Below are 17,144 nucleotides of genomic sequence, written 5' to 3'. Positions count from 1 at the left end.
ACATTCATATCGGTCTTTTATAAATGAGATGGGCTGGGCATGTAGCGCGCATGGATGGGACAAGCGGTGTGCACCGGGTTTTGGTTGGGAAGCCTGAGGGGAAGAGACCACTGGGGAGACCTAGACGTAGATGGGAGGATAATCTCAGGCGAGATCTATGGGAGATAAGAGTTGAAGGAGACTGGATTTTGTTGGCCCAGGACAGGGTCCCGTGGAGGTCTTTGGTTAATTCGGTGATGAACCTTCGAGATCCGTAAGTCATCTGGTTGGTTGGGTCCACTATTTGGGAAGCCTGAGGGGAAGAGGCCTCTGGGGAGACCTAGACGTAGATGGGAGGATAATGTCAGGCGGGATCTATGGGAGATAGGAGTTGAAGGAGACTGGATTTTGTTGGCCCAGGACAGGGTCCGGTGGAGGGCTTTGGTTAGTTCGGTAATGAACCTTCGGGTTCCCTAAGCCATCTGGTTGGTTGGGTCCACTATTTCGGAAGCCTGAGGGGAAGAGACCGCTGGGGAGACCTAGACGTAGATGGGAGGATAATGTCAGGCGGGATCTATGGGAGATAGGAGTTGAAGGAGACTGGATTTTGTTGGCCCAGGAGAAGTTTAACGACATTTCAGAGATCTTTCCTGCCTCATTTATCACCGCTGTTCGTACTTCAGATCCTACTTATGCTAAATTTATGTAAAATCAAAAAATTGGCATCTGTGCACGGCTCGTAGCCCGAGAATAATTCGTTATACTCGGTCGCTGTGAAAGCTTCATAACATACATCGGCTAGTTTTTTTTCCAATTAACATGGCAGATATTTATTATTCTATATTTCTTTACACAAGACTCGGGCATGATTTCATACCGGAATTTCTATTATTTCATCTGAACAGTTTATGTAGGATTTTAGGTTACCACGGCGGAGAATTCGAACAGTTTACAATTATGGCCGTAATGGAGCAGCACTATCTACAGCCATAATATTATTGTCTGTGAATTCTACTTTTCTAACCTCTGCTGTCTGTCATGGTTGCCATTTGTCTATTGATGGTTAAGGAAGAAGCAAGTTGTTGTTAACTACGTAATTATAATGTATTTGTGTGGCTGTAATTATAAAACAAATATAATTTAATACCTGTGTACATGTTGTAATATATGGATCGTAATAGAAGCCGGTAAGTTATTTTATCCATATCCCTATGGGAAATTAGCCGAGTGAATGTTATAGATATATTTTTTGATTGTTTGATTATGTGTAACGTTTTGTAGAGAGCGATGTTATAGTGGTTTTGTTAATTTTACATTTGTTTTATGCAATACTGTATGAATATTTTCCTTCTTAGAACTCCTCCGAGGAAGGGGGCTGGCAGTTCTTATGACAAATATGGAACTCTGTCAAAGAACCACAAAAGTGAAAGAAATGAAAGTGTCTTTGGTTCATCCATTCCGTCTGACAGTGATAATAAATCTAGTAGGAAGAGCAGAAGTAGTAAGTCTCCACCAAGGAAGAGGTTAAGTAAGAAGTCAAAGAAGAAAAGTAGCCGTGAACATTCACCATATAAATCCAAATATAAGTACAGGAAAAGGTAGTAAACACATTTCAATTATTCAGATTTTGTAACAGCACATTTTAAAATACAACTTGTGTTTGTTAGTGTAGTGATATGTGTTTCACTCTTTAGTTGACTCTTTACCTGATATGTACCATGCTGGTCATTGGAATGAATGTGTAGGCCTGTAGATTGAAATCAACTTGATTTAGACCATAATTACCTCTAGCTGAGGCACAAACAAAGCATTTATGTATTATTTAAACAATTCCATCAGAAATTTTAGCCTTGTATATAAGGAAGTGGCGATGGCCTAATTTAAGGTACTATCCTAGAATTTTCCTAGGGGGTGTGGATTGAGGAAACTATGATAAACGACAGTCATGAATGCTGGTCTCTGTGCTGAGATTTACACCTAAGACCTCCAGAATGTGAAGCAGGAGTGATAACAGCTAGGCTGCAATATTCAGTCGTAATCGTATTATTTTTCTGTCGAGAATAGGAAACCATAAAATTTTAGAAAACATTGTTAAGCAACCCAATGATCAGTGTATTATGTGACGTGCAGTTTATATAATGTTATGGATATAAAATAGAAGTCATCTTGTTGATTACTGTTTTAGGTCATCTAGAAGTAACAGTCCATCCAGTTCTTCGGACTCTGACTCTGACTCATCTGCTAATTCAGTGAAATTGCTGCAGAGACTGAAAGAAGAGAGAATCCGTCACGCGGAGGAACGTCGACGGCAAAAGGAATTGCTCAAGGCCACGGAAACGCCAGAAGAGAAACGGTTGCGAAGACTGCAGAAGAAGGAGGCTAAGGAACGCAAAAGAAAAGAACGAATGGGCTGGGACAACGATTACCTGCACTATACCAACACGGACAATCCCTTTGGGGATGGTAACCTGCTGGCGACATTTGTGTGGTCTAAGAAACTGGACAAGGAAGGACTGACAGGCGTCAGCAGAGAGGAGCTGGAAGTTCGAAATCGGCAGAAGCAAGAAGAGAATCGCAGGGAATTGGAGAAGGTGCGTGCTGTTGATTACTTCACCCATCGTATTTAAAGATGCCGTTTGAAATTCGGAGTTAGCGTGATGTTTGGCGCTGCATTTCATCGGCCAGTTTTTCAAATTTGGGAGTGTAGGATGATGTCGCTGCTCGCAAACAGTCGTCAAGATGGGCGTCAGTAAGTCAAGATCTGCGCTTTGATTTTATGATGTTCGTGGTTGAACGGCCTTCATTATTCAGTATAACCTCTTTCCGTAAGAACGCGGGCACCGCGTTGGGGACCACTGCTGTAGTCTATTAAGTGTGCAATAGCATTATGTCTAAAAAACTATGCGAGAACATTTCAAGGATTACCAAAATGTGACATAGAGACACGGGGTGAGCTCACGCTGTTGGAAAAATGGCGCCGATAGACTCGCTCGACGCAGGGTTGCCACAAACCTTCAATTTATAAGAAACGCAATATCTGCAAAGCGCAATAAGACGAGGCGTGACTGTACATAGACTCAGGACTGAACGTTACTGTCTATATACAAGTGTCCGTGGTATTACAATCCATAAAACCAATGACGCAGTGACTTTTGTTTGTCTGATGCAGCTTTTATGTATCAAAGTCTTAGCGCTGCTTTCACAGTCTATGGTATTAGAGCAAGGGCTTTGAGTCGAAGCCGTCGTGTCTCAGTATTTGCAAGGAATGGCTGAGGAAAACCGAGCACTCGGAATATGCAGCGTCTCGTGATTATTTGTCAGTCATGACTGTACTTGAACTGATTTGGTTCAGGTCAAGAAACGCAGACAGGAGCGTGAGCTGGAGCGGCAGCAGCGTGAGGATGAGATGTCGCTGATGCAGCGCAGCAAGGAGGCGGCGCAGTTCCAGGAGTGGGAGCGGCAGGAGGACCAATTCCACCTGGAGCAGGCCAGACTGCGCTCCCGTATCCGCATCCAGGACGGACGAGGTGTGAAAACCGCTCGCCATTTACTTGGATGTTTTGCAGTTATGATTTATCTGTTTCTTTATTGCATGGATGGGAGGATAATATTAAAATGGATCTTATAGAAATATAATCTGAGGAAGGATAGAACCTAATTAGACCGACTCAGGATAGGGGGCAGTTGTGGGCTCTTGTGGGCATGGTAACGAACCTTTTGGTTCTGTAAGAGTCGGAAAATGGTTTGACGAGCTGAGAAAATATACTTTATCACTCTGTGTCTGTTAATATATTTAAGGCTTGAGCAATTTTATTTGAAAAAACTGTATCATGTTGATCGTGTGTGTGCAGCGAAACCTATTGACCTGCTTGCGAAGTACATCAGTGCAGAGGAGGAAGTGGATGCAGTGGAGATGCATGAGCCATACACGTACCTCAACGGACTCACCATCAAAGACTTGGAAGACCTGATTGAGGACATCAAGGTCAGTCTTAATTATTTTGTTCTCTCGGCAGTGTGATGGATTACTGTCTCCTTCCTAGTTCTTATCTCCTACCGCTTCACTCACACCTGTCGTCCCGTCTTTCAGCACCACGTAAGCCCTGCGGCTGAAAGAGTATTTATATAAAACCAAAGAATCGGTCAAAGACGGACGTCTTCTCGGGTGTCGCTCCGTGTGGTCTCTTCGAAACTGACCGATGTTTCAGAGGTGCTTACTGCTTCCATCGTCGTCATTGCCCAGGTGATGGACGCAGTAAGCACCGGTGATCGGTTTCTGCCAGACGACGTGTTGCGGCGTCCCAGGGGACAGTAATCTTGTATTTCTTGGCTTCCAGGTGTACAAAGAGCTGGAACGGGGCAAGAATTTGGATTACTGGAATGACATCACTGTCATCGTGGAGGACGAGTTGCACAAGCTGCGTAAATTGGAGAAACAGAGTGCGTATGAAGCAGGTAATGTATTGCACAACTTCATATTTGTGCCGTCTCGTGCGTCGTCGGTCATTGTTAAGAGGTTTTGAAGACTGAGTTTTTCTAGCTAGACCGTTCAGCTTTGGGGTAGTTTTGAAATGGCCTGGTATGGTTCTGGGGTAAAAGTAATGGCTCGGCCGTGTCTTGAACGTGGCTTAGTTACACAGTTATTATTATTTTGGAAATCTTTGTTAATGCCATCGACGTTCTTGTGGGATTTGTATTCGATAATTTACACTTCGTTACCATTTTTTCTGAGGAGTTCGGATTTACCGTGCCAGTATTTATGCCTTTAGTGATCCATATGCAAGTTGGCGTAGCAGTAATGCTGTACGCTTGTATTTGAGAGGCGCGTGATTCAAAGTTCAGCTGCGTTACTGGTCTCATGACCAAGGTTTTTTGTGGTTTTCCTCTGTCCCTCCAGGCGGATGCCACTCTTCATTAGGCCGCAAGCATTGCTTTCCAAATTTCTATCCACTTGCCATACATAATCATCTTCTCGTGGCGTCAGAATGTTAAATTTATAAACTGAGATAATAACTTGTCAAGTTTTTAGGTTTTTGCTGCGACGAGGATGATGGAGGTGACGTCTTGGGTTTTGGCACCAAGTGGATTTGTAGGTAGATTCCAAAACATTGCAGAAAAACATACTTTCTCCAAGACATTGATGTCCATCTACAAGCCTTATTGGTTCCAAAACCAAGAACAGCAACGTAATTGCATAATTGAGGTCATTAATTTGTTATCAGCTGTTGGCAGACGTGAAGGGATCCATCAGTCTGTGGCAAAGGAAGTTGCCTCGGTGTTCAAAGGGAAAACTGCTGCGCAGTTGGAGGCACTGCAGCTGCAGATCGAGACGAAGATCGGCGGGAAGCCGGAGGGTGTGGATATTGGTTACTGGGAGTCTCTTCTGTCGCAGCTGAAAGGTTAGGTTTGGTTTAGTGGCGCGTTAGAGTTGTAGTTCCGTGATCATAGACAGAGCCTTGCGTTGTCAGTTTGAATGAGATGGCCCACCTGAATTTAAACAAAAACATTTTTTTTATTCCATATATTTTTTATCAGCCTTATTTTAGCTTTCAAACTTTTTGGATTTAGCTGGAAAATAAGTTCTCAGGAGATGATTCCTCCTGTCAGTATAAATATATAAATTTTACGCTGTCATCAAATTTTAATTGTGAACATTTAAGCTGAGTTTTATTTTTTAATTGGTAGCTATTTTTATATCATGTGTCCATATGAATTTTACTTTCTACGTTGTTTCACGAGTTCTTGCCATAATAATGGTCTTGGTATAGATTTTGCATGGCTTCCATAATGTTGTTCTTCATTTTATGGGGAAAAAAAATCTTGACGAAAGTCGCATACTTTTCAAATGTCATTTACCCCACAAATACAGAATTTTGGGCTAGTACTCTTGCATAATTATCAGTTTCACTTCCACGTTATAAGTTTGCATGTTGGTATTATTGGTGATAGGAGGTGAATAGGTTCATTGGTGAGAGAGGTGACCTCTAGCAGCATGTTGCTGATATTAACATTCATTTAAGTCTTTAATTTGGTTCACGACCATTGACGGTTATCTGGTTTGTTTACGGCAAGTTGTCGACTGTATCGGGAACCGCGTTTTTTACAGCTCACATGGCAAGAGCAAGACTGCGGGACAGGCACCAGGACAACTTGCGACAAAAGCTGGAGATGCTCAAGGCGCAGCAGGGGGTGGCTGTAACCGGCGCGGAGGAGGAGACGGGCGAAGGGGTGGAAACCACAGTTAAGACAGAACAAGACTCTCAGAGTGAAGCAGTCAGCGTTCATGAATCGTCAGAGAGCGAGGAGGATGAAGGGTAAGCCGAAGAACTCTCGTGACGGAACTGAAGGTGATTTCGTCGACGATTCTTATTTGGGTTGTGTGGATTTAGTCAAATATTGTTACAGGATCTCGTATGTTGATCCTGAGACTTTTTATGTGTGTGGTATTTCTGTTAATGAGAGCAGCAAACAGAAGAACGTTCTAAATCTGGTAAACATCAATTTTTAGGGATGAGGTCATGCGAGGAAACGAGGTGGCAGACGCCATGCTGTCCGAGAGCTTCGCCGACTATGAGTCTGGAGGATACAGCCCTGCGTACACGAGTCAGTCGCATCTCGACCCTGGAACCTTTGTGATTAACGAGGAAGATGACCTCCAGAGACTGGAGTTTGCCAGGATACAGGTGCAAGGCACGGGCAGTCGTGTTGAGGCAAGTAAAATCTGTTTGATTTGCTACCACCAACGACAATTTGTTGCCACGGCCTGTTTAGCCGATAGCGAAGAAGATGGTGAGCGTTGGTCTACTGGGTTGAGACACTGTTCAGCGTTGTAGATGGTTACCGGTGTTTCAGACGAACGTACTGCCTCCTCCTTCACCTTCAAAGTGAAGATGAAGGTGGTATGTTCTTCTGAAGCATTGATAATCTCCTGAGGCATCGTGCTTCGGACCAGTGATACGGAATGCGCGCTGGTTCGAGTCTCGGGGAAAGAAATTTCTCATGAGATTTTTGATCGGTGTATGGGACTGGTGCCAACCTAACATCGTGAGGAAATTGGGGAGCTACAATGAGTAGCGTAATCCAGTCAGGAAAACTAGCAATGGCTGGGGGTTCGTCGTGCTGACCACACGTCACCCTATATCTGGTTGGATGATCGTTCACCTCTGCTTAGGCATGTGAACGTGAGGCCAGCGGTCAAGCTAGTCGGCTTAGGCTGTCTGGAGCTGTTACGCCACAGATTATTATTATTATGTATATTGTTTGTTGTGTAAATCAGATTGTGTTTGCAGCACTGTCATTACAGTGTATTAAACTGTGCCTCAGTGCGGCATTATTGCAGATATTGTTTTTGTAATGTAACGTTACGTCGATTGTTACATCCTTTTTGTTTCTGGTGAGCAGAGCGTGATAACCGCAGAGGAGCAAGCGCTGCAGCGAGAAGCTAGGAAGGGCATGACGGCAGACGAGGCAGAATTCTCCGTTGAAACAGCTCTGGATAGTCAAGTGTACTTGTGGTCAGACAAGTACCGCCCTCGCAAGCCTCGATACTTCAATCGGTAAGTCTTCTGAAGCAGCATTTCCCAACCGTTCCTCATTTGCCGACCAATGAAAGAGCAGTGGGCTTTTTGTGTGAACTTGCATATATTAAGCTGTGTAGTCGAGAGACGCCAACATAAAGAACAGTTCTGCGGGTCTGTATCGGCAGCAATTCTGCCTCTTCCAAAGTCTACGTGCCTGACGTCAGATTGACACGAACTGTGTGTGTGTTGCAGGGTACACACTGGGTTCGAATGGAACAAGTATAATCAGACCCACTACGATATGGACAACCCTCCCCCGAAGATTGTGCAAGGCTACAAATTCAACATATTTTACCCGGATCTTATCGACAAGAACACCACCCCCGAGTATTTCCTGGTAAGTTTCCACGGTCCTCGATGACATTGGCCACTCTGTAACGTGGCCGTTTCCTTCACGTAGTCTTTTGCAAGTAAATAGAACTTTTTGGAAATAGCATAATCTCTGCCGGCAACTCACTCGTCATTAAAAACGCAGCCATCTACATTTACATTGTAATCGCTGTGTGCGTTCAATTCCTCGTTTACTCCATTGTGGTCAGCAGTCGTTTGGTGTGGCTGAATTTGAATTTAATATTTCAGCTATTAATGTCGTCTTGACAGAAAACATCAGAAATACAAAGGTTATCCATTACCTTCCTGTATCTCCATTTGTCTGCAGACCCCTTGCACGGACAACAGGGATTTTGCAAACCTTCGTTTCCACGCTGGTCCTCCGTATGAAGACATAGCATTTAAGATCGTGAATCGAGAGTGGGAGTACTCCTACAAGCGAGGCTTTCGATGTCAGTTCCACAACAACATCTTTCAGCTGTGGTTCCACTTCAAGCGCTACCGCTACCGACGGTAGCCGTGTTGGATCAAGATTTGTTTAGTGTATGTGTGATTTGTGACAATAAATAAACTGATTGTGTGAGCTTTACGCTAATCTTTATTATCCCTTATTAAAATGAGTTACGAACCCATGTACTTATAAAAGTGAACTTTTGTGCTGTTTTGAATAGCGTCTTATTTATTAAAATTCGTGTTACAGGTTGAAGATCGACATTTCGAGTAAAATGCTTCGTCATTCATGAGTTCAAGCCCGGGTGATTTCAAACTTGGATTTGCGTTCTGTTCCGTAACGCAGGTTTCCTTGAAAATTATTATTTCTTTATATAAGCTTTAAGGAAGAAGAAGAAGGATGAATAAGTACGTAGAATGGTAATCACAAGGTTACGACAGTCTTAGAAAATATTCTCTTGACTGAAAATTATCTTGGAATTTAATGTTCATGCAGCCGTGCCATGGAACTGAAAATGGAACTTGTAGTAGTTGTTGAAACAGCAACCAGATGGCAGCACATAAATGACGGTGTTATTACCATAAGTGGCTTCAGTTACTCCCTTAGTATTGCTCCTAGTTGCTGTGTTGTTAGAAGTAAGACCTCGTTTTCATTTTAGGAGTACGAAGAATAAGTATCAGTGGCGGCGTCAAAATCTCCTGGTTTGTAGGCAGACCATTTAACAGTCATGGTGTATGGTTTGCCTGTAGTGTAGGCGTTGTTGATTTTAAAAAATGTACAGTTTCGTATCTTCATGCCATTTGTGCGCTGTTTAAATGAGAGGGAACGATAACAAATTAAAAGAATGGTTCATTAAGATGTGACACGAAAGAATTAAGCCCTTATTGAATTTCGATGGGTCTTTTACATTGCCAGCGTAATTGTTTTTGAAATATGCGGAATTGTTGAAAGCAAATGTGGAGATTTGAAACCGCCTTTATCGAAACGCTGCTCCTGATTTCGATCCGTGGGACGAGTGGCCCCGTCCTACACGCGGCCAGTGCGTACTTAAGGAGGCCGTGAAGTGGCGCTCGCACCATAGCGGGTCAGACTGTGCGCGCAGCGGTAGTGACCGATCGGACAGCATGAGGATCCAATTGGCCGTGCTGCCTTTCTTGGCTCTCGGCGTCGCTGCCGTGTCAATGGACCAAGGTAAAGTAAGATTATTTAACGATGACTTACGCGTGTTTGAAAGCGGGCAGATATTTCGACTTAACCTTTGATGAAGTGAATGAACATTTTAGATAATCACACGACGAACAACGTTGAAAGATAGATTTTACACAAATAAAACGACTGTATTATGCGATGCTTGGCTTTGTAGTCTTGTAGAGACTGGCTGACGTTTCAGAGATGTTCACTGCTTCCATCATCAGGGCGGTAGGTTGTAGGACTGGGAGGAAAATGTAATGGGCTTAGGTTCCAATTAGATGGAGGGTTTTTGTATCAGTGGTGTTGATTACTTTGTTTCAAGTGAAAAAAGCACACCTCTCGGATGATGAGTAGTCGGTAGACGTGGATCTGAAAGCCTTTTCAGAAATTTTGCTACAGAGGGAGAAGAAAAACTTTTGAAATTTAATTCAAGATAATTAAGCCGATATTCGAACCTTGTGTGTTACAAATGCGACCGAGGAAAGTGGCGCCAACTTCTCGTTGTTGATCGAAAGTTACGACTAACGCGGTGGAAAGATATCGAGTTTTATCTTCGGAGTTGGTGTATCATCGGGGATTCAAAATTGTACGTTAATTTCACTAATATTAAAGCAACGTTATTAAAACGTACTTCTTAAAAAAAATCTGTGTCATTGTATACGAAACCGAATTGAGGAATTTCCCTTCCCACCTCAAGATTTTGCACAGATTTGTTGGTATATCGGCCAGGAGAGGATGAAAACTTATTAATGTGACGTTATGATTATAACAATTTTACAAAAATGAATTAGAAAGTATAAACTTTCTTTCTGTATTCTTCAAATTCTTACGCTTAAAAAAAATTAACATTAAGCACCCGCCATGTTTCAGCCACTGCTAAAGATCACCCTCTGTAGCTGTTTCAAGGTTAGCATAAATCAGCGGTCATAGTGCGTAATACAGACAGACAACCAGTCTCTTTCATTTATATTATTTTTAATCGTTTTCCTCTGATTTTTCGAAGCTGAGAAGTCAAATACTTTTCCTGATAGAAAATGAGAATACATCTGATTCACTACTTCGCTTATTCGTGTGGTGGATTAATTAATTTATGTACGCCTCCATCTTCCTTGGATCCAAATATCGTCTTCATCGTTAATTGAGTTTTGATTTATTTCCGTCTGTTTCATTACTGACTTTCTTGCAAAAGATTTCTAACCAATCTGAATTATAGTCGTCACATTCGTGTCGCCAGCAGTTCTTATCAGACCGGGTGCTCGGAAGAGATACGTCGTTTTCATTTAAATGAAAATTAACCGCAATTATCCTCTGACGTCACATTGCAAGCCTCGCTGTCCTCTCGCAAGTTTGTCTTTTAAAGAGGACCATCGCTTTTGATGTAAAAACATTGTCTCATTGACCCTGAGGTTTATAGAAGTTGGTTTTCTCGTCTTCAAGCCACTCGTTCGTTGCTGTGGAGTTGAAAATACTAGTCAGTCTTGTCCAAATTTAGACGAAAATTGAACGTGTTCTGTTAGTAAGAAATCTAAATACATCAGATTCCATTTAACACAAACTACACGCCACGGTGGTCTAGCGGTTAGAACGCTGGGGTCTCGGGTTCGATTCCCGGCGGTGCCCGAATTTATAACTTGTGTTGGGCAAGGCCGTGGTCTAGGCAACACGGAGTTTTCCTCCGTGGCATCCCAACAATTACTCCATTCACACACAGAAGAAGGCAATGGCAAACCACTTCTGGATCATCGGCCAAGAACGTATATGAACAGGTCCCAGTCCGAGAAAAGGATGGAAGGATCCTGTTCATATGGACCTGTCGACAGACAGAACACTAAATAATAATAAGATGAGGTGGTCTAGCGGTTAGAACGCTGGCCTTGTAATCCTGGGGTCTCGGGTTCGATTCCCGGCGGTGCCCGAATTTATAACTTGTGTTGGGCAAGGCCGTGGTCTAGGCAACACGGAGTTTTCCTCCGGGGGCTTCCCCGGTTTCTCCGTGGCATCCCAACAATTACTCCATTCACACACAGAAGAAGTCAATGGCAAACCACTTCTGGATCATCGGCCAAGAACGTATATGAACAGGTCCCAGTCCGAGAAAAGGATGGAAGGATCCTGTTCATATGGACCTGTCGACAGACAGAACACTAAATAATAATAAGATGAGGTGGTCTAGCGGTTAGAACGCTGGCCTTGTAATCCTGGGGTCTCGGGTTCGATTCCCGGCGGTGCCCGAATTTATAACTTGTGTTGGGCAAGGCCGTGGTCTAGGCAACACGGAGTTTTCCTCCGGGGGCTTCCCCGGTTTCTCCGTGGCATCCCAACAATTACTCCATTCACACACAGAAGAAGTCAATGGCAAACCACTTCTGGATCATCGGCCAAGAACGTATATGAACAGGTCCCAGTCCGAGAAAAGGATGGAAGGATCCTGTTCATATGGACCTGTCGACAGACAGAACACTAAATAATAATAAGATGAGGTGGTCTAGCGGTTAGAACGCTGGCCTTGTAATCCTGGGGTCTCGGGTTCGATTCCCGGCGGTGCCCGAATTTATAACTTGTGTTGGGCAAGGCCGTGGTCTAGGCAACACGGAGTTTTCCTCCGGGGGCTTCCCCGGTTTCTCCGTGGCATCCCAACAATTACTCCATTCACACACAGAAGAAGTCAATGGCAAACCACTTCTGGATCATCTGCCAAGAACGTATATGAACAGGTCCCAGTCCGAGAAGAGAAAAGGATGGAAGGATCCTGTTCATATGGACCTGTCGTCAGTCAGATAGACCGACTGGCGGCGAACACATTGGCCGTGTTATCTTACGCTAAACATTAGTCAGATTCAATTCCGGAACTCAGTTCTATCGCTTTGAGACCGTCAGTTGTTCTTGGGCAAAACAAGACGCCTCCAATGTGACGCACGAACAATCTGGTTACTGGGTTTGGTACTCAGTCAGGTTTGTGTGGGTCGAGAGATGTGTGGGAAGGTCACACCTGACCTCGTTCTGAGGTCATTGGTACACCTCCAGTTTTATTTTAGTTAGATTTTTACATTCTTTGTGGTTAATATTCATCTGTGGACATTGAAAACACGAGTAACTCTTAAACCCATGCGTGCGAAATATTACGAGACTGTTTATAAACAGATCAGGCATTGCCATTCTCAGCGTTTCAAATGCTCACAGTTGTAAATAAATACAAGATGGTGTTGCGTGATTAAGGTGGGCTGGATTAAGGATTATCTGCATGCGTGGGTTTTGAAATCAGTCTTGCTAATTTGCAGCAGGGAGATAGACAACGCAGAATCAAAAATATAGTTGTTATCTTTATATTAATCTTTTAATTATATTGGATAATCTGTAGCGGACAGCCGACAAGGGGCCGTTCTTCTGATTTCGTTTAAGCGGATAAAAAAAATTGCTACCAAATTTTGCACTGGATTTTGCAATTAGAAACGAAAAAAGGTTTGATGATATTCTAAATGTTCATGGTCCAGATGGGGATAAAAGTTATGTGAGATCAAGGATGTGATGGTCTAGTCATGTAGCACGACTGCGGGAGATGAGAAATGCCTTCAACAATTTTTTTTTTGAAAATCGTAATGGAAGGGGCAACAGGAGATTTGAGGCTTCGTGTGAGGACTTTCAGAAAATGTGACGTTAGTCTAGGAACTGAATTGAATTGGCTTCGAGCTCTTGCGAACACGACATCGAAGCTGGGAAATTCTTCAACTACCGTGTGAATGATAGCGTCTTGAGGAGGATTGTTTCATTTTCTCTTCTGAAGTCTTTGAAATAAGCTTTTCGTTCTGTCTCCATGGTTATTGAAATTCGTGGGGTGGGGGGTGATGATTCATCATTGCGACTGGCAGATGACTTCATCTCCAAATTCGTCTTTCACGATGGACAGCCGAAGTGCGGAATGTAGAATGCGTGGCGCTTACGCGTATTTATTTAGTCAGTTTTATTGTTAGTTGACGTTGTAATGGCGTATGCACTGAGAAACAATTGTCTCCGTAATCGTGCCTCGTTTATTGACGGTGTTTCAGGTAGAGACCGCCACGGTGGTCTGGCGGTTAGAACGCTGGCCTTGTAATCCTGGCGTCTCGGGTTCGATTGCCGGCGGTGACCGAATTTATAACTTGTGTTGGGCAAGGCCGTGGTCTAGGCAACACGGAGTTTTCCTCCGTGGCATCCCAATAATTACTCCATTCACACACAGAAGAAGGCAATGGCAAACCACTTCTGGATCATCTGCCAAGAACGTATATGAACAGGTCCCAGTCCGAGAAAAGGATGGAAGGATCCTGTTCATATGGACCTGTCGTCAGACAGAACACTAAATAATAATAAGATGAGGTGGTCTAGCGGTTAGAACGCTGGCCTTGTAATCCTGGGGTTTCGGGTTCGATTCCCGGCGGTGCCCGAATTTATAACTTGTGTTGGGCAAGGCCGTGGTCTAGGCAACACGGAGTTTTCCTCCGTGGCATCCCAACAATTACTCCATTCACACACAGAAGAAGGCAATGGCAAACCACTTCTGGATCATCTGCCAAGAACGTATATGAACAGGTCCCAGTCCGAGAAAAGGATGGAAGGATCCTGTTCATATGGACCTGTCGTCAGACAGAACAATAAATAATAATAAATTGCAGGTATGGAGCGCTCTCTGCCAAGTTCACTCAGGTTCAAGGTGTTCATAAAACAGGGGCGTATCGGCCATCTCCTCTCACTTCATCCCACCTCACAGTCTCACCTTGCCGCTCCTTCGAGATTGTATTTTGAGTGACGAATTAATCCATCGGACAGGCCTATTTTGGTCGCCAATTTATTTATAAATGGAGGATTGTTGCAAATTGATGTTCATAGGAGGCTATGATATTAACAGTTGACTGCGATGGTGTGGTGGTTAAAGTAATTTTTATGGTTTAACCCTGACGACTGAGGCAGTACATTCTTCCGAAACTTTAGTAACCACCTACAAAACTACACGGCGTCACAAGCCAGAAGTCCATATTCCAGTTCATTTATTTTCAAAAGGGACTTTCAAAATTTGAAATGGTTTTGGAGGCGTCGTTAGAAAGTTAATTGTTGGTGTTTTGCAGACTAGTTGGTAGATGGAGCTGATCAAATACAGTAGGAACGCAGAGGTTGGATCATTATTACAACAGCTGTTTGTTTTTCAGTCCAGCAGATAGGTGGATGAGATTGAATGCATTATGAATTGCACAAAATGGCGACAACTATTGTTTTTTACATACCAGCCGACGTTGACATTGTTGTAAGACGCCGATTGTTTGTATTTCAGACGCCAGTCGCCAGGTAGAAGAGGTCATCAAGAACGACAATTTCGTGTTGAGCTTGAAACACGTGAAACCACGTCGCAGGCTGCGAGGAAGTGTGGAGACATTGTTTGCGGTGGACTTCCCGGGTTCCCAGCAGAAGTTCGTACTTATGCTCGACAGAAGATCCAAGCGTGGTAAGCCATGGTGACAAGTAATTCTGCCAAGTACCAGAACGCGGATGTCCAACGGCACTGCCAGAGGACAATTCCTGACGAAACTAACTCTATTAGAAGAATTTACGTAAAAAAAACTTATTTATTTACAAAATACGGACAGAGGCTGCTTCTATCAGCCTCAAGGTCTCCCAAGTATCATCTTTACTTGAAATCTTTGGTAGATGCTACATTTTTTGGAGTACCGCCCCTTGTCGGCTGTCCACGGTTATTAATTCAGTATATTCGAGGGAATCCCCCGTGTTCTGGGGCGACCTCCTTTGTCTGCATCCTGAGGACACGTTATGCCTTGTCATCGTTCTTTGGTTATTTCAAAAACTCAGCAGTTGATACGGTGTTCTTAAAATAACGAAATATGAGTCATCACGACCCATTTCACTTGAGTGTTGTCGTTTTGAACATGCAGTATTTCTTAAAATACTTGTCATGGCCAGCTGTGTCAATACGGTCACAGATCCTGCTGTTAAAAGCGAAGAAGGTCCATTGTTTAACGATTTCTGTGTCGTGAGTCTTTTGTTTGAATTCGCCTTTTGCCTACTCTGACCATAAATTAGAAGTTCGGAATCGTTAATTCATATCAGGTTCAGCTTTACTTGAATGTTACGGAATCGACAGTAATTTGTTCCTTGTTGACATGGCCTACTCTATCGGTATCTAGGTAACGGAAATGTGAAACCTGAAAGTTGACTGACGGACTGCGCACTGGCCGCATTGCAGCTCGCGTGAACAGATCGAAAGAGAAAACAGAGCCACCTGTTGTGAGTAAAATAAAGCCATTGGGAAATATCAAGGTTTAAAATAGCATAATTACAGGGAATTTATTCTTCTTATCCTCATGGATTAACCAATTTTATGCCTGAATCGGTCTAAAAATCATTTCCTATGTCAAATTGAGTTATTTCGTAAGAACATTTTGTTTAGTTGAGAGTATCGATTGTCAGCCGAGATTGTTGCAGTTTATGAACGTGCACTGCACTCCTGTCAATAATTCATCTCGCAGGCAAGCCACGTACAGGCCACATATTCTAGGTACTGCTCCAAGTCGATCCAATGTCTTGAAAGACAAATATGGTGATAAATGGAATACGTTTCCCTCTTTCATTTGTCTTTTTTTTCCGAACTCGTAATACTGTTCCTACATTCTTGAAGCAAATATGGCAACCTTGTCCATTATGCAGCCTTCTTTTGTTTCCCGTTGCATTTGTGAGTAACAGATACCATCGAGATTGTTATGGATGTGTGGATAATCACACCGCCATCTTAATGGCAAATTGAAAGGAAAATTCTGAAGTTTTAACTGATAATGGAATATAAATAAAATAAAACAATAAACAACAATTACAATACATTCTCTGGCGCAGGACAATACCAAATTACAAAATAGCAGTTTGTGTTTGAAAAAGTGAATTTGGCTGTTTTGTTAAGTTTATTTATTCCATTGTTAACAATGCTGTGTCATTTGTTGAGGTTCTAAATCGTCTAACAAGAAGGAGGATAATGATTTTGAACTAAGTTGAGAAGGGTGTTGTTGTCTTCGCATTTGCCTGGATGAACCGAATAAAACCACGAAAGCATCAATGAACATAGCCGGTCTCCGAGCTGAGATATGAACCCAGAATCTCCCGAATGGAGCGACAGGAAAGCTAAGCACTCGGCCCCCCCCAAATTCGGTGTTTATAAATCGGCGTCCTTCGTGCTGGAGAAAACTTCTCTGCAGTCCTTAATTGTGAATAGTTTCAAATGTCATCTGTCATTTCGCATTCCGTCATTGTTTCCAGACGCGTGGAATGGCAGGAATAATTATAAGAACAGTTGACAATGTAAAATATAAAATTAAATACAAGGATAACCCACTTCAGTATTTTGAACGAGGCAAACGGGCGACAGGCCTGCAAACAATCAGGGAATCTGCTAGCAGGAGACGGGCATTAGGCAAGCCGCGTCCAACTCTCGAACAAGCCATTGTGACGTCACAACAAGATTCCTGCCGCGTGACATTTCTGTTCGTTTCAGGATGACGACATCGTTTTATGGCGTTGATTTCGCTTTCTAGTTGTGATAAACGAGATGAGTCTGTGATGTACGTCTGTTCGCCCTTCAA

At 43.2% G+C, this 17,144-nt stretch overlaps 2 protein-coding genes across 3 annotated transcripts in view; both read left to right on the top strand.

Moving 5' to 3' along the window:
- Positions 1 to 1,003: 1,003 nt before the first annotated feature.
- Positions 1,004 to 8,924, top strand: cactin (cactin, spliceosome C complex subunit). 2 transcript variants are annotated; one of them, XM_022082458.2, is made up of 13 exons: positions 1,004 to 1,166; positions 1,335 to 1,577; positions 2,165 to 2,570; positions 3,332 to 3,506; positions 3,831 to 3,964; positions 4,317 to 4,434; positions 5,202 to 5,378; positions 6,086 to 6,293; positions 6,488 to 6,689; positions 7,381 to 7,535; positions 7,752 to 7,896; positions 8,218 to 8,432; positions 8,590 to 8,924. In XM_022082458.2, the coding sequence occupies exons 1-12, from the start codon at positions 1,147 to 1,149 to the stop codon at positions 8,404 to 8,406; spliced, it is 2,172 nt and encodes a 723-aa protein (XP_021938150.2). In that variant the 5' UTR covers positions 1,004 to 1,146; the 3' UTR covers positions 8,407 to 8,432; positions 8,590 to 8,924. The 2 variants fall into 2 exon arrangements, with proteins under 2 accessions (XP_021938150.2, XP_087199203.1); XM_087343077.1 differs by lacking the exon at positions 8,590 to 8,924 and having other exon boundaries at positions 8,218 to 8,478.
- Positions 8,925 to 9,063: 139 nt separating this feature from the next.
- The window catches only part of Tsp (Thrombospondin), a 28,591-nt gene continuing 20,510 nt past the window's right edge, over positions 9,064 to 17,144 (top strand). Inside the window, exons 1-2 of the mRNA XM_022082453.2 lie at positions 9,064 to 9,531; positions 14,834 to 15,004. Coding sequence (XP_021938145.2) covers positions 9,465 to 9,531; positions 14,834 to 15,004 — 238 coding nt within the window. The 5' untranslated portion in view covers positions 9,064 to 9,464. The remainder of the gene's footprint in view (positions 9,532 to 14,833; positions 15,005 to 17,144) is intronic.

This window comes from Zootermopsis nevadensis, unplaced genomic scaffold, assembly GCF_977971745.1.
Source record: "Zootermopsis nevadensis isolate Lab colony 2312 unplaced genomic scaffold, Znev_1.0 Znev_ptg000004l, whole genome shotgun sequence".
NCBI lineage: Eukaryota > Metazoa > Arthropoda > Insecta > Blattodea > Termopsidae > Zootermopsis > Zootermopsis nevadensis.
The sequence above is the reverse complement of the archived record's forward strand: the minus strand, read 5'-3'. Positions and strand labels throughout refer to the sequence as shown.